General features: G+C 40.1%; 1 protein-coding gene across 1 annotated transcript; it reads right to left on the bottom strand.

Moving 5' to 3' along the window:
- Positions 1-6,607: 6,607 nt before the first annotated feature.
- Positions 6,608-22,248, bottom strand: mia (MIA SH3 domain containing). Its single transcript, XM_036989520.1, has 4 exons — positions 22,049-22,248; positions 7,673-7,806; positions 7,147-7,257; positions 6,608-6,880 (listed from the first exon to the last, which is right to left on the bottom strand). The coding sequence occupies exons 1-4, from the start codon at positions 22,170-22,172 to the stop codon at positions 6,857-6,859; spliced, it is 393 nt and encodes a 130-aa protein (XP_036845415.1). The 5' UTR covers positions 22,173-22,248; the 3' UTR covers positions 6,608-6,856.
- Positions 22,249-24,074: the final 1,826 nt, after the last annotated feature.

Below are 24,074 nucleotides of genomic sequence, written 5' to 3'. Positions count from 1 at the left end.
GATGCTCTGGTGCAGTAGTAGAAGGAGTTGGGGTTTGACGCTCTGGTACAGTAGCAGAAGGAGTTGGGGTTTGATGCTCTGGTACAGTAGTAGAAGGAGTTGGGGTTTGATGCTCTTGGACAGTAGTAGTAGTAGAATGAGTTGGGGTTTGATGCTCTGGTATAGTAGTAGAAGGAGTTGGGGTTTGATGCTCTGGTACAGTAGTAGAAGGAGTTGGGGTTTGATGCTCTGGTACAGTAGTAGAAGGAGTTGGGGTTTGATGCTCTGGTACTGTAGTAGAAGGAGTTGAGGTTTGATGCTCTGGTACAGTAGTAGAAGGAGTTGGGGTTTGATGCTCTGGTACTGTAGTAGAAGGAGTTGGGGATTGATGCTCTGGTACAGTAATAGTAGTAGAAGGAGTTGGGATTTGATGCTCTGGTACAGTAGTAGTAGTAGAAGGAGTTGGGGTTTGATGCTCTGGTACAGTAGTAATAGTAGAAGGAGTTGGGGTTTGATGCTCTGGTACAGTAGTAGAAGGAGTTGGGGTTTGATGCTCTGGTACAGTAGTAGAAGGAGTTGGGGTTTGATGCTCTCGTACAGTATTAGAAGGAGTTGGGGTTTGATGCTCTGGTGTAGTAGTAGAAGGAGTTGGGGTTTGATACTCTGGTACAGTAGTAGAAGGAGTTGGGGTTCGATGCTCTGGTACAGTAGTAGAAGGAGTTGGGGTTTGATGCTCTTGGACAGTAGTTGTAGTAGAATGAGTTGGGGTTTGATGCTCTGGTATAGTAGTAGAAGGAGTTGGGGTTTGATGCTCTGGTACAGTAGTAGAAGGAGTTGGGGTTTGATGCTCTGGTACAGTAGTAGAAGGAGTTGGGGATTGATGCTCTGGTACAGTAGTAGAAGGAGTTGGGGTTTGATGCTCTGGTACAGTAGTAGAAGGAGTTGGGGTTTGATGCTCTGGTACAGTAGTAGAAGGAGTTGGGGTTTGATGCTCTGGTACAGTAGTAGAAGGAGTTGGGGTTTGATGCTCTGGTACAGTAGTAGAAGGAGTTGGGGTTTTATGCTCTGGTACAGTAGTAGTAGTAGAAGGAGTTGGGGTTTGATGCTCTGGTGTAGTAGTAGAAGGAGTTGGGGTTTGATGCTCTGGTACAGTAGTAGAAGGAGTTGGGGATTGATGCTCTGGTACAGTAGTAGAAGGAGTTGGGGTTTGATGCTCTGGTACAGTAGTAGTAGTAGAAGGAGTTGGGGTTTGATGCTCTGGTGTAGTAGTAGAAGGAGTTGGGGTTTGATGCTCTGGTACAGTAGTAGAAGGAGTTGGGGTTTGATGCTCTGGTACAGTAGTAGAAGGAGTTGGGGTTTGATGCTCTTGGATAGTAGTAGTAGTAGAATGAGTTGGGGTTTGATGCTCTGGTATAGTAGTAGAAGGAGTTGGGGTTTGATGCTCTGGTACAGTAGTAGAAGGAGTTGGGGTTTGATGCTCTGGTACAGTAGTAGAAGGAGTTGGGGTTTGATGCTCTCGTACAGTATTAGAAGGAGTTGGGGTTTGATGCTCTGGTGTAGTAGTAGAATGAGTTGGGGTTTGATGCTCTGGTATAGTAGTAGAAGGAGTTGGGGTTTGATGCTCTGGTACAGTAGTAGAAGGAGTTGGGGTTTGATGCTCTGGTACAGTAGTAGAAGGAGTTGGGGTTTGATGCTCTGGTACTGTAGTAGAAGGAGTTGAGGTTTGATGCTCTGGTACTGTAGTAGAAGGAGTTGAGGTTTGATGCTCTGGTACAGTAGTAGAAGGAGTTGGGGTTTGATGCTCTGGTACTGTAGTAGAAGGAGGTTTGACGGACAGGATTTGTCTGATGACAGACAGACGTTGCTGTGATTTCCATTTTTATTCCGAGATACTTGAATGAAGGAACCATTTCGTTGGCCTCTCCATTGATGAGGATAGGGCCAGTCACAGTTCATATTTTATTCCAGGAAGTTGTTTGTTATTTTATTTTGTTTTTGAGGTTTTGAGATCCAGGTAGTTATTGCAACACCGTCACCATAAATGGTCACCGTGTCTAAACACATTTGGGACACAATGAGGAATTTTAAATGATATTATTATTATTAACCAATCAGATCAGTAACCAATCAGATCAATAGGACTGTAGATGTTTTCATGATGGATTATTGATATTGCTGGAAGGTACATTACACGTTTTCTAATTTTGTGTACTGTTAGCTAGATAGGGACAGGATGGCTGCGTCATTAGAGTACTTGAAAAGGAGTGTATTGTGGATCATGATTTGCAGTCATTGGTATACAGGGTGTAGAGCAAAAGACTAAGAATGCAACCCTTTGGCACGACAATGTTGGTGATGCGCACAGAAGGGTGTTTTATATCCTCACGGCCTGAGGTCTGCCATTTAACAACTTGTGGATCCAGCGGATGATGGTGGGAGATACGTCCAGGTTAATGAGCTTCTGGGTCGTAGTGTGCTGTTGGAGGGTGTTGAAGGCAGAGGTGGAATCCACAAACAGGATGCGCGCATCATTTCTCATTCCCAGTGTTCCAGGAGCCTTTGCAGCATGCAGACCACAACATCATCCATTCCTCTCCCTGCTTTGTAAGCAAACTGTTAGGAATCAAGGGAGGACGGTGGGAAGTAGGATGTTCAGAAGCAGTCTTTCCAAGTATTTCATGATCAGGGACATGAGAGCAACATGTTGGTAATGGTTGAACTCAGTCAGGGGGGATTTTTGGGGATTGGGGACTATGGTAGATGTTTTCCATAGGGTGGGGATAGCAATAGGTCAAACAGTCAGCCCATAACATAAGGAGACATGAAATGGTACGTAGTTATACTGCATTTCTGAGATCTTTATACAAAATGCTGTCTGACAGTTAGATCCAGGATTCATACAGGTTCAAGTTCAATGTATAATTTAACGGATTAATGGTTAACATATGTTATAATGATAACTTACACTGCCATAAATGCAAAGACAGAAAAGTTATGTTTTATGTCACACGATTTTCAACAAATCTGTCAAGACAGCAACCATGATAAAGGGTTAAACCTAGGTTTTAAACACACTTGTGAATTTGATTGAATATAGCTATGATCCTCTTTATATCTTAAAGGTAAGGACATGAAAAAAATTGGCAGATAATTATCAACAGTGTAGGAAATCCTCACTGGTACCCTAGTTTATAGAAAGACTGATACAAATACCGGTCATTGAAATTATAAAATCATTTGTGAGTCACAACATGCAAGAGATCAGTCATTCATTCATTGCTAAGATCATTGATCTCCTGAACAAGATATCCCTTTAACATTCTTTCTGAGCCGCCAAATGTTTGGATACACTGGTAAAGTCTTGCTAGCTAACTGAACAAAGTGCAAACAAATGGTTGGCGGCCCACGATTAGTTTTAGAACGGCCCGCGACATGGTTTATGAAGACAAACACGTGGCCCGCCAATGCGCGATAGGAAGATGAAAACATAGCATTATATGTTTTGAATGGTTTTTGATAGAAACAATCAGTTTTCTCTGTAGTGATGGTGAAACCATGGCAGTCACAAATCTGCAACGCTTTTTCAGTCGATGGCACTCGGAGGCAGAGATACAGCAAAGCATAATCATTAAAACAATTACTCTGTTTTTATCTAAGCACACTTGTGCTCCCAAATGTAACTTCCAGGTTGCACAGCAAAATATTTAGAAGCATGTGCAACCAAAATGGTTGCAATTTAGAGCCCTGTCCCCATATGCCACACACACACACCCTACCAGCGTGAAACAGCAGGCCTCCCGTCAGCAATACATTATTGATACAATACTAGAATATTGTACAGCACACACCCTGTCTCCCTCCCCTCTCTCTCACTCCCTCCTCCTCTTCTCGAGATTTAGCCTTTAACTGCTTTAATTAAACTAAATCTCTTCTGATTTAGCATTTAACTGCTTTAACTAGCCTGTCTCTCTCCTGATTCAGCATTTAACTGGTTTAGTTCAACTAGCCTGTATCTCTCTCCTGATTTAGCATTTAACTGGTTTAGTTCAACTAGCCTGTATCTCTCTCCTGATTCAGCATTTAACTGGTTTAGTTCAACTAGCCTGTATCTCTCTCCTGATTTAGCATTTAACTGGTTTAGTTCAACTAGCCTGTATCTCTCTCCTGATTTAGCATTTCCTACTAGCATAAAGTATTTGTTCTCTCTAGCATGTCCATCTAGCATCATGCCTGTCCTCTCTAGTTCCTTTTAGCACATTCCATACTCTACACCAGTTCTGCACTGTCCAAAACAGGGTTTCACAGGACAGAGTTTGGGAAACCCTGGTCTAAGACAGGAGAGGCAAGGAACATACCTGAACTGTGTCCTCTGGAACCCAAACATCCCGCCCCGTGCTCGACAGGCTTCCTGTTTTTCTCGTCTCTGGACTGTGTTCTGTGGTGTAGAACTGATTGTGAATCTCAGTGGTAGAGCTGTGATAGTAGTGGTGGTGACGTTATATGCTTATTTTTTTATAGCTGCAGTCTGGGCTGGAGCACTGCAGACTGCTCAGGAGAGAAGAGAGGGAGGGAGAGCGCTGATTCGTCTCTCTCCTCTGCAGTGACTCAGCCAAGGACACCAGCCAGTACAGGAGGATCACAACATTATCGTCTCCTCTCCCTTCTTCTCCTATCCTCTCTTCATCCCAATCTCCTTGAGGTGGGAGGAGTGAGGACCCAAGGAGTATGCTATTGAGATTGTCCCCTAGTCCCTCCCCACTAGCCCAGACTGGAAAAAAATTGCCATTGAGATGTCTCCTTTCTCTACCGTCTTTGGGGAACCCTCTCCACGGGGCGGGGTTGATAAGCAGGCTAGAGCGGCCCCGCCCCTACCAGAAAAAATGAGGGAGTGGGATGCCTCACTTCCTCTATCGTCTCTGACAGGAATTATTATGTTTTTGACTCAGAAGCCACCTTTGATTCTAAACTGCAGTTTCAGCTCAGCCAATAGGTGGCAGCATATCACCACAACAACACGACACTCTTAGAAAAAAAGGTTCCTTATAGAAACAAAAAGGATTATATTGCTTGCTTCATGTATGGAACCCCCAAAAGTTCTACAGTATATACACGGCCCGCTACCAAGGACTGTGGGCTCTCCTTCTCTGTGGCCGACGTTCTTAAGACACCTAAGCGTCCCAGACGGCATCCCAAGTCATGTCCTCAGAGCATGTGCAGACCAGCCGGCTGGTGTGTTTACGGATATATTAAATCTCTCACTATCCCAGTCTGCTGTCCCCACATGCTTCAAGTTGGCCACCATTGTTCCTGTACCCAAGAAGGCAAATGTAACCGAACTAAATGGCTATCACCCCTTAGAACTCACTTCTGTCATCATGAAATGCTTTGAGAGACTAGTCAAGGATCATATCACCTCTACCTTACTTGTCAACCTAGACCCACTTCAATTTGCATACCGCCCCAATAGATCCGCAATCGCCAGCACACTGTACACTGCCCTATCCCATCTGGACAAGAGGAATACTTATGTAAGAATGCTGTTCATCGACTATAGCTCAGCATTCAACACCATAGTACCCTCCAAGCTCATCACTAAGTTCAAAGACCTGGGCCGCCCCCAGGTGGTGAAGGTAGGAAACAACACCTCCACTTCGCTGATCCTCAACACGGCCTCCATAAGGGTGAGTGCTCAGCCTCTTCCTGTAGTCCCTGTTCACCCATGACTGCATGGCCAAGCATAACTCCAACTCAATCATCAAGTTTGCAGATGACACAACAGTAGTAGGCTTGATTAGATAGCCTACAGGGAGGAGTTGAGAGCTCTGGGAGTGTGATGCCAGGAAAATAATAATCACTCAACGTCAACTAAATAAAGGAGATGATCGTGAACTTCAGGAAACAGCAGGGGGAGCACCCCCCTATCCTTGAGCTTGATGACGAGTTTGGAGGGTACTATGGTGTTAAATGCTGAGCTGTAGTCGATGAACAGCATTCTCACATAGCTATTCCTCTTGTCCAGATGGGTTAGGGCAGTGTGCAGTGTGGTTGCGATTGCGTTGTCTGTGGACCTATTGGGGCGGCAAGCAAATTGGAGAGGGTCTAGGGTGTCAAGTAGGGTGGAGGTGATATGGTCCTTGACTAGTCTCTCAAAGTACTTCATGATGACTGGAAGTGAGTGCTAGGGGGGGCGGTAGTCGTTTAGCTCAGTTACCTTAGCTTTCTTGGGAACAGGAACAATGGTGGCCCTCTTGAAGCATGTGGGAACAGCAGACTGGGAGTAATAATGAAGACTAGACACCAGAAGAGACAGCAGTGATAATGAAGGCTAGACACAGGAAGAGACAGCAGTAATAATGAAGACTAGACACCAGAAGAGACAGCAGTGATAATGAAGGCTAGACACAGGAAGAGACAGCAGTAATAATGAAGACTAGACACCAGAAGAGACAGCAGTGATAATGAAGGCCAGACACCAGAAGAGACAGCAGTAATAATGAAGGCCAGACACCAGAAGAGACAGCAGTGATAATGAAGGCTAGACACAGGAAGAGACAGCAGTAATAATGAAGACTAGACACCAGAAGAGACAGCAGTGATAATGAAGACCCGACACCAGAAGAGACAGCAGTGATCAGAGCAGCATAGTATCTTTATTCTTTCAGATTAAAGCAACAGAGATAACATTAAACAGCTGAGAGGAAGGTTTATTCTAAAGAATATACTGTATATGCATGGTTGTAATAAAGAAAAATTATTAAACTATAACGTGTTTTCATCATAGCTTGTAGATAATAAAAATACTGGTTTGATGCTGTCAGGGCTGTCCTCATGTTGCAGTGCGCCAGCCGGGAGACAAAGAATCAAGACACTTCAGTCTTCAGTTACAGTAAAAGTCCCAATTCTGGATAAGAGGAAAAGAAAGGGAGAGAAGAGGAGGAGAGGAGGAGGAGAGAAGAAGAGAGGAGGAGAAGGAGGAGAGGAGTGGAGAGGAGGAGGAGCGAAGAAGAGAGGAGGAGAAGAGGAGGAGAGGAGCAGAGGGGAGAAGAGAGGGAGGAGAGATGCCTAATATTCTATATCAATTGATTTTGCTGAAAAATTATTCATTATGTGCGTGTGTGCGTGCGTGTTTGTGTATTTGTTTGTGTGAGTGTTCGTGTGTCCACCTACATCAGTCATGACCTCGTTGGTAGCTGGCATGAGAGCGTGTGTCTCCTCGACGACGCTGCTGGGAAAATGTCCCAGTCTTGCCTCCTGTTCCCCGTAGTACGACCCCTGGACCTGGTAAACACACACGTGCACGCACACACAGATAGAAGACCATACAAACAAAATAAATATTACTATGTATAAATACTGCTATATATAAATACTACAATAAAAAAATACTACTTTATATGAATACTACTATATATAAATACTACTACACTGCTCAAAAAAATAAAAGGGAACACTTAAACAACACAATGTAACTCCAAATCAATCACACTTCTGTGAAATCAAACTGTCCACTTAGGAAGCAACGCTGATTGACAATAAATGTCACATGCTGTTGTGCAAATGGAATAGACAACAGGTGGAAATTATAGGCAATTAGCAAGACACCCCCAATAAGGGAGTCCTTCTGCACACTTGCACACCACACACACATGCTCCCCCCCCCCCCCCCCCCCCACACACACACACAGATCCTTACGCTGCCAGCCCAGAACATGTTTCCTCGGTCCTTCAGCAAGGCGTAGACATAGACCACCTGACCCTGACGCAGAGAGATGAAGCGGCAGTCTCCAGGGTAGTAGTCCTCTAAGGCACGCGCTATCAGGATGGGGTCTAACACACACACAGGTAGTACAATCAGTATATGATTGTAGTTGTTGAAGAAGCACAGTTATGGTAGTATTATATTAATTTAGTATAGTAACAGTATGGAGGAACACAGGTTTTAACTTTCCAACGTGCTCAGGCCTTGCATCCCCGGCAACAGCTTCGGTCCCGCACACAAAGGGTACAGAAAAGGGAATCTCTCATTGAAATTCAAAGATTTTAGTACTGCTTTAAATGCTTTAAAATATAACATTTTCATATAATCATGTATTCTATCTATAATCAAGTTGATCCCTGACTTCTGTTGTGTGAGCCATGAAGTTGAATATTTAACAAATAAATCACTTTTACCACTTATTTCAAGATACCAAGCCGAGATCCTACGTTGCGGCGTCCCCGGAATGCCCATCTGCTAGCTGTCTAGAGCATATCGGACTGTTAGCTGAATAGGTCCATCGGCCAATTTCTTGGGCCAATATACCTATTTTGCCAATTGGGCAGGACCCCTTTGCAACACGGAACTACTAATCCATCACGACTGGTCAATTCAATGTAACCGCACGAGGAGGCTATAACAGACTTCCTCTGTCGTGATTCTCTGATCCACCACTACGCAGACAATACCATTCTGTATACTTCTGGCCCTTCTTTGGACACTGTGTTAACTAAACTCCTTACGAGCTTCAATGCCATACAACTTTCCTTCCGTGGCCCCCAACTGCTCTTAAATACAAGGAAAATTAAATGCATGCTCTTCAACTGATCACTGCCCGCACATCCAGCATCACTACTCTGGACGGTTCTGACTTAGAATATGTGGACAACTACAAATACCTAGGTGTCTGGCTAGACTAAACTCTCCTTCCAGACTCACATTAAGCATCTCAAATCCAAAATTAAATATAGAATTGGCTTCCTATTTCGCAACAAAGCATCCTTCACTCATGCTGCCAAACATACCCTTGTAAAACTGACTATCCTACCGATCCTCGACTTGGGCGATGTAATTTACAAAATAGCCTCCAACACTCTACTCAACAAATTGAATGCAGTCTATCACAGTGCCATCCGTGTTGTCACCAAAGCCCCATATACGACCCACCACTGCGACCTGTATGCTCTCGTTGGTTGGCCCTCGCTTCATACTCGTCGCCAAACCCACTGGCTCCAGGTCATCGACAAGTCTTTGCTAGGGCAAGCCCCACCTGATCTCAACTCACTGGTCACCATAGCAGCACCCACCCGTAGCACGCACTCCAGCAGGTATATCTCACTGGTCACCCCCAAGCCAATTACTACTTTGGCCGCCTTTCCTTCCAGTTCTCTGCTGCCAATGACTGGAACGAACTGCAAAAATCACTGAAGCTAGAGACTCATATCTCCCTCACCAGCTGTCAGAGCAGCTCACAGATCACTTGCACCTGTACATAGTCCATCTGTAAATAGCCCATCCAACTACCTCATCCCCGTACTATATTTATTTATTTATCTTGCTCTTTTGTACCCCAGTAGCTCTACTTGCACATCTCTACTTGCCTATTTATTGCCTTACCTCCCTTATCTTACCTCATTTGCACTCACTGTATATAGACCTTTTCTACTGTATTATTGACTGTATGTTTGTTTATTTCATGTGTAACTCTGTGTTGTTGTATGTGTCGAACTGCTTTGCTTTTTCTTGGCTAGGTCATAGTTGTAAATGAGAACTTGTTCTCAACTAGCTTACCTGGTTAAATAAAGATGAAATTAAAAATTATATTAAAAAGTTGGTGAAATGTCAATTTCAACTGGCTACAACAAGTGCATGCATGCAGGTGTCTCGTGTAAAAAGGCACGAAAAAAGGCTAAGTAATACTAATAGCAGCTAATATCGAAGAGACAAAAATTATTTGCATCTCTGTAATTTATTTGAGGTACTTTAGCTAGCTAAAATAAAAAGTGGAACTTTCATAATGTGATGTATGGGCAACCACCGAGCTAGCTTAAAACAAGGCAGAAGCAGTGTCACCATGTCATGTACAGGCTACCATCTAGCTAGCTGAGACAAGGCAGAAGCAGTGTCACCATGTCATGTACAGGCTACCATCTAGCTAGCTGAGACAAGGCAGAAGCAGTGCCACCATTCATCAGCACTAATCCAAAATATTGATGAGAAAACGACTTCACCATTGTTAATTCAAAGACCTGATCTAACTAGTTGTCGTCAAAGACAGATCAGGTTGAATAACCTAAACATGGGTTTTATAGTCGGAACGGACTGCACGGTCAAGTAAGTTATCAAGCCGCTGAGCTTTTTGAATGTGACAACTTTCAAGCAATCCAAAGACAGAAAGCTAGTTAGTTAGCAAACTATTTTCATTTACTAATTTCATAACTCATCTAGCTAAGGTTGTAATTTCACGTGGATTTAGATATTAGTAATATAATATTATTAATAAATTATTACTTATAATTATATTATTATTATAATATTAGTAATATTAGCTGTAGTAAAGGATATATTGTATAGCCAGTCAGGGATATACAGGGTGAACATATGCTTAAATATTTTGCTGTGAGACCTGGCATTTTAATTTGTGAGAACCAGTGCGCCCATATTTTTGGGGGGGGACTCTTTTCAGGAAACTAGGTGTCACTACTTCACAGGAGAACCATTTGAAAGTACTTTTTAAAAATGTTTTTAATCAAAATGTGTTTTCTGGAAAATGAAAACGTAAATGTGCCTTAATAATAGACTTGCATGCCATCTGTACATACAAATACAATAATTTAATTACGAGCCTAGTTGGTTTAGTCACAGAAAATGGGAGCAACCATCCCGCTAGCCATGATTGGCTAGATGTTCTTTACCATTCAGCCATCAGATTTGCCACCAATGCTCCTCATAGGGCCACATCACTGCAATTTATACTCCTCTGTAAACTGGTCATCTCTGTATTCCCGTCGCAGGACCCACTGGTTGATGCTTATTTTTAAAACACTTTTAGGCCTCACTCCCCCCTATCTGAAATATCTACTGCAGCCCTCATCCTCCACATACAACACCCTTTCTGCCAGTCACATTCTGTTAAAGGTCCCCAAAGCACACACATCCCTGGTTTGCGCGTCTTTTCAATTCACTGCAGCTAGCGACTGGAACAAGCTGCAACAAACACTCAAACTGGACAGTTTTACCTCCATCTCTTCATTCAAAGACTCAATCATGGACACTCTTACAGGCTGACCACACCGCTTGCGTCGCACCCGCGAGCGTTTCAACGCGTCAACGAGCGTCTGCGTTGCCAAGGGCTAAAATAGAAGTCCTTCCTATTTCTGACGCAGATTGCGCTGCAAGTCCTGCCTCTCCCATTTCCTCATTGGTTTATAGAAGCAGGTACCCAAGTGTGATCTCCTCATTGGTTATACCCACATGGGTGATTGAATGACGAACTGCCGGTCGTCGTGGTAATACTATGAATGTTTAGATGCCAATCACCATATAAGTTCAAAGATGAAAAAGCCTGGAAGGAGGAGAGATGACAAGAAACGATTCGGTTGACCGTTTTATGTGTGGATTAATTGTCGGAGTAGAGGACCTTGTGCATTTCAGGTAAAACAACAACCTAATGTTTATATCCCAGAACAAAAACGAAATAAATGTTTAATGCTTGTTGACCTGTCCCCAAATGAATGTAATTGGTTCCGAGTTTGTTTTGATATTTTAACCCGCGTGTCGTGATTGCGTTTGGTGTAGGGGACAAAATAAATGTATGCATGAAGGATGCTTTGCGTGATGTATTGTTGTCTCTTCCTTCTTGCGCTTTGTGCTGTTGTCTGGGCCCAATAATGTTTTGTACCATGTTTTGTGCTACTACCATGCTGTGCCGCTTCGTGTTGTGTTGCTACCATGCCTTGTTGCCATGTGTTGCAAATTAAGAAAATTGACATGCCTAGTTAAATAAATAAAGGTTAAATAAAATTAAAATAAATAAATTGGCTGAGATAATGAGTGGGCTGGACATGCCGAGAGATGAGTTCGGAATTGGTCTGCCATGTAGCACGTTTCTGTCTATTTGAGCTGGTCCTGTGTAACGCAGCTTTTATTTTTTTTAAGTCTCACGTAGTAGAACTGCATAAGTGTTGCTCTCCACTTTCTGGAGGACAGAGTTTTGAAATCAGTGGAATTCGAGTATGAAAGCTAAGGAGATGGAGAAAACCCCTGTATCCCGATTACATCTTCAAACTAAGGGCAACCATGGCATCCGTGACAGGGAGAGGCGTCCATCCATGATGTGTACAGGTAAGATAGTCTAGCTAAAGACTCCACTCTGCAAGTAACCATTTCAATAGAATGTCACTGCGACAACTGCTGATAGACGTTGCTGGTAAGTTCGCTCTGGCCACTAACAAAGATAACTACCCACACTGAAAGGAGGGAAAAAGGGCTACCTAAGTATGATTCCCAATCATAGACAACGATAGACAGCTGTCCCTGATTGAGAACCACACCCGGCCAAAACATAGAAATAAAGAAACATAGAAAACAAAACATAGAATGCCCACCTCACATCACACCTTGACCTAACCAAATAGAGAAATAAAACGGCTCTCTAAGGTCAGGGCGTGACAACAGCCTAAGAAAATTAAAAACAATGACAAATGGTTTGATGAAGAATGCAAAAATCTAAGAAAGAAATTGAGAAACCTATCCAAACAAAATACAGAAATATACTACGGAAAAAAAGAAGGAACAGCATGAGAGAAATCAGCTCAATGGAATTGAGATTCCATAGAATCGAACCACTTCTGGGAAAATTGGAACATTTAAACAAACAACAACAAGAAGAGCCGTCTATCCAAAACGGAGATGTATAGATAAACCCCTTCTACAATGTTTTTGGCTCTATAACAAAGAACAAACAGCAAAAACATAAACATTTGAAATTACAAATCTTAGGACCAGCTATTAAATACTACCAAGTACAGAAAATCAAAAGAAATCAGCCAAGACCTCAGGAAAAATGTTTTAGACCTCGACAAGTCTGGTTCATCCTTTAAGCAATTTCCAAATGCCTGAAGGTACCACGTTCATCTGTACAAACAATAGTACGCAAGTATAAACACCATGGGACCACGCAGCCGTCATACCGCTCAGGAAGAAGACGCGTTCTGTCTCCTAGAGATGAACGTACTTTGGTGCTAAAAGTGCAAATCAATCCCAGAACAACAGCAAAGGACCTTGTGAAGATGCTGGAGGAAACAGGTACAAAAGTATCTATATCGACATAACCTGAAAGGCCGCTCAGCAAGGAAGAAGCCACTGCTCCAAAACCGCCAGTAGTAGTTGCATAGTAGTAGTAACAGTAGTGACAGTAGTATAGTAGTAACAGAAGGAGTAGAGGAATTACAGTCAGAGTATAGTAGTAATATTGTAATAGTCATAGTATTATAGTAGTAGTAGATTAGTAGGAGAAGTAGGAGTAGTAGTAGTCGTAGTTATAGTAGTTTAGTAGTAGTATTTCAGTAGTAGTATAGTAGTTGCAGTTATACCTGCACTCATGGCTACACTTGGTGTCACGTCTGCTCCCGCTCTTCCCCCCTCTGGCGCTTGAGGACGCCAGGCTGCCCTGCATCACTCACTCCTGCCATCCATTACGCACACCTGCCTACCCTCGTCACGCGCATCAGCGATATTGGACTCACACATCATCTGTTTATTTCGTCCCCTATATTTGTCAGTTCCCTGCTCTGTTCACCTGGACTCACTCATCATCTGTTTATTACCTCCCCTATTTGTGTCAGTTCCCTGCTCTGATCACCTGGACTCACTCATCACCTGTTTATTACCTCCCCTATATGTGTCAGTTCCCTGCTCTGATCACCTGGACTCACTCATCACCTGTTTATTACCTCCCCTATATGTGTCAGTTCCCTGCTCTGATCACCTGGACTCACTCATCACCTGTTTATTACCTCCCCTATATGCGTCAGTTCCCTGCTCTGATCACCTGGACTCACTCATCACCTGTTTATTACCTCCCCTATATGTGTCAGTTCCCTGCTCTGATCACCTGGACTCACTCATCACCTGTTTATTACCTCCCCTATATGTGTCAGTTCCCTGCTCTGATCACCTGGACTCACTCATCACCTGTTTATTACCTCCCCTATATGTGTCAGTTCCCTGCTCTGATCACCTGGACTCACTCATCACCTGTTTATTACCTCCCCTATATGTGTCAGTTCCCTGCTCTGATCACCTGGACTCACTCATCACCTGTTTATTACCTCCCCTATATGTGTCAGTTCCCTGCTCTGATCACCTGGACTCACTCATCACCTGTTTATTACCTCCCCTATATGTGTCAGTTCCCTGCTCTGATCACCTGGACTCACTCATCACCTGTTTATTACCTCCCCTATATGTGTCAGTTCCCTGCTCTGATCACCTGGACTCACTCATCACCTGTTTATTACCTCCCCTATATGTGTCAGTTCCCCTGCTCTGATCACCTGGACTCACTCATCACCTGTTTATTACCTCCCCTATATGTGTCAGTTCCCTGCTCTGATCACCTGGACTCACTCATCACCTGTTTATTACCTCCCCTATATGTGTCAGTTCCCTGCTCTGATCACCTGGACTCACTCATCACCTGTTTATTACCTCCCCTATATGTGTCAGTTCCCCTGCTCTGATCACCTGGACTCACTCATCACCTGTTTATTACCTCCCCTATATACGTCAGTTCCCTGCTCTGATCACCTGGACTCACTCATCATCTGTTTATTACCTCCCCTATATGTGTCAGTTCCCCTGCTCTGATCACCTGGACTCACTCATCACCTGTTTATTACCTCCCCTATATGTGTCAGTTCCCTGCTCTGATCACCTGGACTCACTCATCACCTGTTTATTACCTCCCCTATATGTGTCAGTTCCCCTGCTCTGATCACCTGGACTCACTCATCACCTGTTTATTACCTCCCCTATATGTGTCAGTTCCTCATCACCTGTTTATTACCTCCCCTATATGTGTCAGTTCCCTGCTCTGATCACCTGGACTCACTCATCACCTGTTTATTACCTCCCCTATATGTGTCAGTTCCTCATCACCTGTTTATTACCTCCCCTATTTGTGTCAGTTCCTCATCACCTGTTTATTACCTCCCCTATATGCGTCAGTTCCCTGCTCTGATCACCTGGACTCACTCATCACCTGTTTATTACCTCCCCTATATGTGTCAGTTCCCTGCTCTGATCACCTGGACTCACTCATCACCTGTTTATTACCTCCCCTATATGTGTCAGTCCCCTGCTCTGATCACCTGGACTCACTCATCACCTGTTTATTACCTCCCCTATATGTGTCAGTCCCCTGCTCTGATCACCTGGACTCACTCATCACCTGTTTATTACCTCCCCTATATGTGTCAGTCCCCTGCTCTGATCACCTGGACTCACTCATCACCTGTTTATTACCTCCCCTATATGTGTCAGTTCCCTGCTCTGATCCCCGCTGCTGCATGACTTGTTTGTTTGTCTGTGTTATCTGTTTGCTGACGCTGTTCCTGTCTCGTTCCATGTCCGTTCTATATTAAATGTATGACTCCCCGTACCTGCTTCGTCTCTCCAGCGTCAAGCCATGTGACACTTGGCATACGGACTACAGTAACATTATAGCAGTATAGTATTAATAGTAGTAGTAGCATTAGTAGTAGTGGTAGTGATGGTAGTATTAGTATAGTAGTAGTAGAAGTATAGTAGTATGGTAGCTGTATCTTTACTTACGGCTACTCACAAAATATTTGTTAAATTTTAACAGTATAGTTTTAGTAGTACTGTAGTATAGTAACAGTATAGTATTAGTGGTACTGTAGATTTAGTTTTGTAGCAGTAAAGTTTTAGTAGTACTGAGTATAGTAACAGTATAGTTTTAGTAGTACTGTAGATTTAGTTTCGTAACAGTATCGTTTTAGTAGTACTGTAGTATAGTAACAGTATAGTTTTAGTAGTACTGTAGTATAGTAACAGTATAGTTTTAGTAGTACTGTAGTATAGTAACGGTATAGTTTTAGTGGTGATGTAGTAAAGTAACAGTATAGTTCTAGTAGTACTGTAGTATAGTAACAGTATAGTTTTAGTAGTACTGTAGTATAGTAACATTATAGTTTTAGTAGTACTGTAGATGTAGTATGGTAACAATACAGTGTTGGCAGTATCGTAGCTGTAGTATAGTAACAGTATAGTTTTAGTAGTACCGCAGTATAGTAACAGTATAGTTTTAGTAGTACTGTAGTATAGCAACAGTATAGGTGTAGTAGTACTGTAGTATAGTAACAGCATAGTTTTAGTAGTACTGTAGTATAGTAACAGTATAGTTTTAGTAGTACTGTAGTAGAGTAACAGTATAGTATTAGTAGTACTGTGGATGTAGTATAGTAACAGCATATTTTTAGTGGTACTGTAGTATAGTAACAATATAGTTTTAGTATTGATGTATATTTAGTATAGTAACAGTATGGTTTTAGTAGTACTGCAGTATAGTAGCAGTATAGTTTTAGTAGTACTGTAGTATAGTAACAGTATAGTTTTAGTGGTACTGTAGTATAGTAACAGTATAGTTTTAGTAGTACTGTAGTATAGTAACAGTGTAGTTTTAATAGTACTGTAGTATAGTAACATTATAGTTCAGTAGTACTGGAGTATAGCAACATTATAGTTTTGTGGTACGGTAGTATTGTAACAGTATAGTTGCAATAGTACTGTAGTATAGTAACAGTATAGTTTTAACAGTACTGTCGATGTGGTATAGTAACAGTATTATTTTAGTAGCGCTGTAGTATAGTAACAGTATAGTTTAGTAGTACTGGAGTATAGTAACAGTATAGTTTAATAGTACTGTAGTATAGTAACAGTATAGTTTTAATAGTACTGTAGTATAGTAACAGTATAGTTTTAGTAGTACTGTAGATGTTGTATAGGAACAGCGTAGTTGTAGTAGTACTGTAGTATAGTAACAGTATAGTTTTAGTAGTACTGTAGTATCGCACCGGTATAGTTGTAGCAGTACTGTAGTATAGTGACAGTATAGTTTCAGTAGTACTGTAGTATAGTAACAGTATAGTTTTAGTAGTACTGTAGTATCGTAACAGTATAGTTTTAGTAGTACTGTAGTATAGTAACAGTATAGTTTTAGTAGTACTGTCGATATAGTATAGTAACAGTATATTTTTAGTGGTACTGTAGTATAGTAACAGTATAGTTTTAGTAGTACTGTAAATGTAGTATGGTAACAGTCTATTTTTAGTAGTACTGTAGTATAGCAACAGTACAGTTTTAATAGTACCGTAGTATAGTAACAGTATAGTTCAGTGGTACTGTAGTATGGTAACAGTATAGTTTTAGTAGTACCATAGTATAGTAACAGTATAGTTTTAGTAGTACTGTAGTATAGTAACAGTATAGTTTAATAGTACTGTAGTATAGTAACAGTATAGTTCTAGTAGTACTGTCGATGTGGTATAGTAACAGTATTATTTTAGTAGTACTGTAATATAGTAACAGTATAGTTTTAGTAGTACTGTAATATAGTAACAGTATAGTTTTAGTAGTACTGTAGTATAGTAACAGTATAGGTTAGTAGTACTGTAGTATAGTAACAGTATAGTTTTACTAGTACTGTAGTATAGTAGCGGTATAGTTTTACTAGTACTGTAGTATAGTGACAGTATAGTTTTACTAGTACTGTAGTATAGTAACAGTATAGTTTTAGTAGTACTGTAATATAGTAACAGTATAGTTTTAGTAGTACTGTAGTATAGTAACAGTATAGTTTTAATAGTACTGTAGTATAGTAACAGAATAGTTTTAGTAGTACTGTTGATGCAGTATAGTAACAGTATAGTTGTAGTAGTACTGTAGTATAGTAACAGTATAGTTTCAGTAGTACTGTAGTATCGTAACAGTATGGCTTTAGTAGTACTGTAGTATAGTAACAGTATAGTTTTAGTAGTACTGTAGTATAGTAACATTATAGTTTTAGTAGTACTGTAGATGTAGTATGCAAACAATACAGTGTTGGTAGTACCTTAGCTATAGTATAGTAACAGTATAGTTTTATTATTGATGTATATTTAGTATAGTAACAGTATAGTTTTAGCAGTGCTGTAGTATAGTAACAGTATAGTTTTAGTAGTACTGTAGTATAGTAACAGTATATTTTTAGTAGTACTGTAGTATAGTAACAGTATAGTTTTAGTAGTGCTGTAGTATAGTAACAGTATGGTTTTAGTAGTACTGTAGTAGAGTAACCGTATAGTATTAGTAGTACTGTAGATGTGGTATAGTAACAGCATATTTTTAGTGGTACTGTAGTATAGTATCAGTATAGTTTTAGTAGTACTGTAGATGTAGTATGGTAGCAGTTTATTTTTAGTAGTACTGTAGTATAGTAACAGTATAGTTTTAATAGTAATGTAGTATAGTAACAGTATAGTTAAGTAGTACTGGAGTATAGCAACAGTACAGTTTAGTGGTACGGTAGTATTATAACAGTATAGTTGTAATAGTACAGTAGTATAGTAACAGTATAGTTTTAATAGTGCTGTAGTAAAGTTACAGTATAGTTTTAGTTTTACTGTCGATGTGGTATAGTAACAGTATTATTTTAGTAGTACTGTAGTATAGTAACAGTATAGTTTAGTAGTACTGTAGCATAGTAACATTATAGTGTTAATAGTACTGTAGTATAGTAACAGTATAGTTTTAGTAGCACTGTAGTATAGTAACAGTATAGTTTAAGTAGTACTGTAGTATAGTAACAGTATAGTTTTAGTAGTACTGTAGTATAGCAACAGTATGGTTCTAGTAGTACTGTAGTATAGTGGCAGTATAGTTTTAGTAGTACTGTAGTATAGTACCAGTATAGTTTTAGTAGTACTGTCGATGTGGTATAGTAACAGTATATTTTTAGTAGTACTGTAGTATAGTAACAGCATAGTTTTAGTAGTACTGTAGTATAGAAACAGTATAGTTTTAGCAGCACTGTAGTATAGTAACAGTATAGTTTAAGTAGTACTGTAGTATAGTAACAGTATAGTTTTAGTAGTACTGTAGTATAGCAACAGTATGGTTCTAGTAGTACTGTAGTATAGTGGCAGTATAGTTTTAGTAGTACTGTAGTATAGTACCAGTATAGTTTTAGTAGTACTGTCGATATAGTATAGTACCAGTATATTTTTAGTGGTACTGTAGTATAGTAACAGTATAGTTTTAGTAGTACTGTAAATGTAGTATGGTAACAGTCTATTTTTAGTAGTACTGTAGTATAGCAACAGTACAGTTTTAATAGTACCGTAGTATAGTAACAGTATAGTTCAGTGGTACTGTAGTATGGTAACAGTATAGTTTTAGTGGTACCGTAGTATAGTAACAGTATAGTTTAGTGGTACTGTAGAATAGTAACATTATAGTTTAGTGGTACTGTGGTATAGTAGCATAATGGTTTAGGCAGTACTGTAGTATAGTAACAGTATAGTTTTAGTGGTACTGTAGTATAGTAGCATAATGGTTTAAGCAGCACTGTAGTATAGTAACAGTATAGGTTAGTAGTACTGTAGTATAGTAGCATAACGGTTTAAGTAGGACTGTAGTATAGTAACAGTATAGGTTAGTAGCACTGTAGTATAGTAACAGTATAGTTTTAGTAGTACTGTAGTATAGCGACAGTATAGTTTTAGTAGCGCTGTAGTATAGTGGCAGTATAGTTTTAGTAGCGCTGTAGTATAGCGACAGTATAGTTTTAGTAGTACTGTAGTATAGTAACAGTATAGTTTTAGTAGTACTGTAGTATCGTAACAGTATAGTTTAGTAGAACTGTAGCATAGTAACAGTATAGTTTTAGTAGTACTGTAGTATAGTAGCATAATGGTTTAAGCAGTACTGTAGTATAGTAACAGTATAGGTTAGTAGTACTGTAGTATAGTAACAGTATAGTTTTAGTAGTACTGTAATATAGTAACAGTATAGTTTTAGTAGTACCGTAGTATAGTAACAGTATAGTTTAATAGTACTGTAGTATAGTAACAGTATAGTTCTAGTAGTACTGTCGATGTGGTATAGTAACAGTATTATTTTAGTAGTACTGTAATATAGTAACAGTATAGTTTTAGTAGTACTGTAATATAGTAACAGTATAGTTTTAGTAGTACTGTAGTATAGTAACAGTATAGGTTAGCAGTACTGTAGTATAGTAACAGTATAGTGTTAGTAGTACTGTAGTATAGCAACAGTATAGTTTTAGTAGCACTGTAGTATAGTGGCAGTATAGTTTTAGTAGTACTGTAGTATAGTAACAGTATAGTTTTAGTAGTACTGTAGTATAGTAACAGCATAGTTTTAGTAGTACTGTAGTATGGCAACAGTATAGTTTTACTAGTACTGTAGTATAGTAGCGGTATAGTTTTACTAGTACTGTAGTATAGTGACAGTATAGTTTTACTAGTACTGTAGTATAGTAACAGTATAGTTTTAGTAGTACTGTAATATAGTAACAGTATAGTTTTAGTAGTACTGTAGTATAGTAACAGTATAGTTTTAATAGTACTGTAGTATAGTAACAGAATAGTTTTAGTAGTACTGTTGATGCAGTATAGTAACAGTATAGTTGTAGTAGTACTGTAGTATAGTAACAGTATAGTTTCAGTAGTACTGTAGTATCGTAACAGTATGGCTTTAGTAGTACTGTAGTATAGTAACAGTATAGTTTTAGTAGTACTGTAGTATAGTAACATTATAGTTTTAGTAGTACTGTAGATGTAGTATGCAAACAATACAGTGTTGGTAGTACCTTAGCTATAGTATAGTAACAGTATAGTTTTATTATTGATGTATATTTAGTATAGTAACAGTATAGTTTTAGCAGTGCTGTAGTATAGTAACAGTATAGTTTTAGTAGTACTGTAGTATAGTAACAGTATATTTTTAGTAGTACTGTAGTATAGTAACAGTATAGTTTTAGTAGTGCTGTAGTATAGTAACAGTATGGTTTTAGTAGTACTGTAGTAGAGTAACCGTATAGTATTAGTAGTACTGTAGATGTGGTATAGTAACAGCATATTTTTAGTGGTACTGTAGTATAGTATCAGTATAGTTTTAGTAGTACTGTAGATGTAGTATGGTAGCAGTTTATTTTTAGTAGTACTGTAGTATAGTAACAGTATAGTTTTAATAGTAATGTAGTATAGTAACAGTATAGTTAAGTAGTACTGGAGTATAGCAACAGTACAGTTTAGTGGTACGGTAGTATTGTAACAGTATAGTTGTAATAGTACAGTAGTATAGTAACAGTATAGTTTTAATAGTGCTGTAGTAAAGTTACAGTATAGTTTTAGTTGTACTGTCGATGTGGTATAGTAACAGTATTATTTTAGTAGTACTGTAGTATAGTAACAGTATAGTTTAGTAGTACTGTAGCATAGTAACATTATAGTGTTAATAGTACTGTAGTATAGTAACAGTATAGTTTTAGTAGCACTGTAGTATAGTAACAGTATAGTTTAAGTAGTACTGTAGTATAGTAACATTATAGTTTTAGTAGTACTGTAGTATAGCAACAGTATGGTTCTAGTAGTACTGTAGTATAGTGGCAGTATAGTTTTAGTAGTACTGTAGTATAGTACCAGTATAGTTTTAGTAGTACTGTCGATGTGGTATAGTAACAGTATATTTTTAGTAGTACTGCAGTATAGTAACAGCATAGTTTTAGTAGTACTGTAGTATGGTAACAGTATAGTTTTACTAGTACTGTAGTATAGCAACAATATAGCTTTAGTAGTACTGTAGTATAGTAGCAGTATAGTTTTTAGCAGTACTGTAGTATAGTAACAGTATATTTTTAGTAGTACTGTGGTATAGTAACAGTATAGTTTTAATAGTACTGTAGTATAGTAACAGTACAGTTTTAGTAGTACTGTAGTATAGTAACAGTATAGTTTTAGTAGTACTGTAGTATAGTAACAGCATAGTTTTAGTAGTACTGTAGTATGGCAACAGTATAGTTTTACTAGTACTGTAGTATAGTAGCAGTATAGTTTTACTAGTACTGTAGTATAGTGACAGTATAGTTTTACTAGTACTGTAGTATAGTAACAGTATAGTTTTACTAGTACTGTAGTATAGTGACAGTATAGTTTTAGTAGTACTGTAGTATATATAGTAACAGTATAGTTTTAGTAGTACTGTAGCTGTATTTATATCTGTACTCACGGCTACACTCAGCGTCGGCACACATTTTCTTGTTGGAGAGTTTGGGCATCTGTCTTCCGGCCTGACAGACAGACACAACACACAAAAACACAACACCCCACAAACACACTCTTCGAGCGGACATCTTTCTCTCCTTTACTCTGCTTCTCTCTCTCTGCTGCTCTGCTGTCTGAATAGAGGCTAAGAAGGAGAGGAAAACACACACAGCTCTGTTCAGGCCCACAGAAGCCCCCCCCCCCCCCCCTCCAGAGTAGCACACTCCGCCCAATGTCTAGAAAGAGGACAAGATATCTCTGTTCAAGCCCACAGAAGCCCCCCCCCCCCCCTCCAGTCCCAGAGTAGCACACTCCGCCCACTGTCTAGAAAGAGGACAGTACACACACACACAGACACACACAGAAACACACACAGAGACCCACACAGAGACCCACTTTGGGATGAGAGGAGAATAGGGACAGAACTCTGCGACATGACAGTAACTCTGCAACAAGTCCAACTCAGCAACATGACAGTAACTCTGCAACAAGTCCAACTCAGCAACATGACAGTAACTCTGCAACAAGTCCAACTCAGCAACATGACAGTGACTCTGCAACAAGTCCAACTCAGCAACATGACAGTAACTCTGCAACAAGTCCAACTCAGCAACATGACAGTAACTCTGCAACAAGTCCAACTCAGCAACATGACAGTGACTCTGCAACAAGTCCATCTCAGCAACATGACAGTGACACTGCAACATGACAATAACTCTGCAACAAGTCCAACTCTGCAACATGACAGTAACTCTGCAACAAGTCCAACTCAGCAACATGACAGTAACTCTGCAACAAGTCCAACTCAGCAACATGACAGTAACTCTGCAACAAGTCCAACTCAGCAACATGACAGTGACTCTGCAACAAGTCCAACTCAGCAACATGACAATAATTCTGCAACAAGTCCAACTCGGCAACATGACAGTAACTCTGCAACAAGTCCAACTCAGCAACATGACAGTAACTCTGCAACAAGTCCAACTCAGCAACATGACAATAATTCTGCAACAAGTCCAACTCGGCAACATGACAGTAACTCTGCAACAAGTCCAACTCAGCAACATGACAGTAACTCTGCAACAAGTCCAACTCAGCAACATGACAGTAACTCTGCAACAAGTCCAACTCAGCAACATGACAGTAACTCTGCAACAAGTCCAACTCAGCAACATGACAGTGACTCTGCAACAAGTCCAACTCAGCAACATGACAGTAACTCTGCAACAAGTCCAACTCAGCAACATGACAGTAACTCTGCAACAAGTCCAACTCAGCAACATGACAGTGACTCTGCAACAAGTCCATCTCAGCAACATGACAGTGACACTGCAACATGACAATAACTCTGCAACAAGTCCAACTCTGCAACATGACAGTAACTCTGCAACAAGTCCAACTCAGCAACATGACAGTAACTCTGCAACAAGTCCAACTCAGCAACATGACAGTAACTCTGCAACAAGTCCAACTCAGCAACATGACAGTGACTCTGCAACAAGTCCAACTCAGCAACATGACAATAATTCTGCAACAAGTCCAACTCGGCAACATGACAGTAACTCTGCAACAAGTCCAACTCAGCAACATGACAGTAACTCTGCAACAAGTCCAACTCAGCAACATGACAGTAACTCTGCAACAAGTCCAACTCAGCAACATGACAATAATTCTACAAACAGGTCCAACTCGGCAACATGACAGTAACTCTGCAACAAGTCCAACTCAACTAACAATTTCACAACAACTACCTTATACACACAAGTGTAAAGGAATGGATAATAATATGTCATCAACTGTCTCTCAGCTCCTCAACATGATAATCTGCCTCCTGGCCATGTTTTATGACTTATCAACTCTCTCCACGTTCGCTCAACATTTCTCCCTACTTTTTGTTGAATTATGAGACGGAAAGGACACTATAATATACACACCTCCTCGTGGCTTCTTGCTTAATTGTAGCTTTCAAGGATGTCCAGAACAGCACGCAG

Source organism: Oncorhynchus mykiss, chromosome 10 (assembly GCF_013265735.2).
Source record: "Oncorhynchus mykiss isolate Arlee chromosome 10, USDA_OmykA_1.1, whole genome shotgun sequence".
Classification (NCBI taxonomy): Eukaryota; Metazoa; Chordata; class Actinopteri; order Salmoniformes; family Salmonidae; genus Oncorhynchus; species Oncorhynchus mykiss.
Note: the sequence above shows the minus strand (reverse complement) of the source record. Positions and strands in the feature narration are given on the sequence as shown.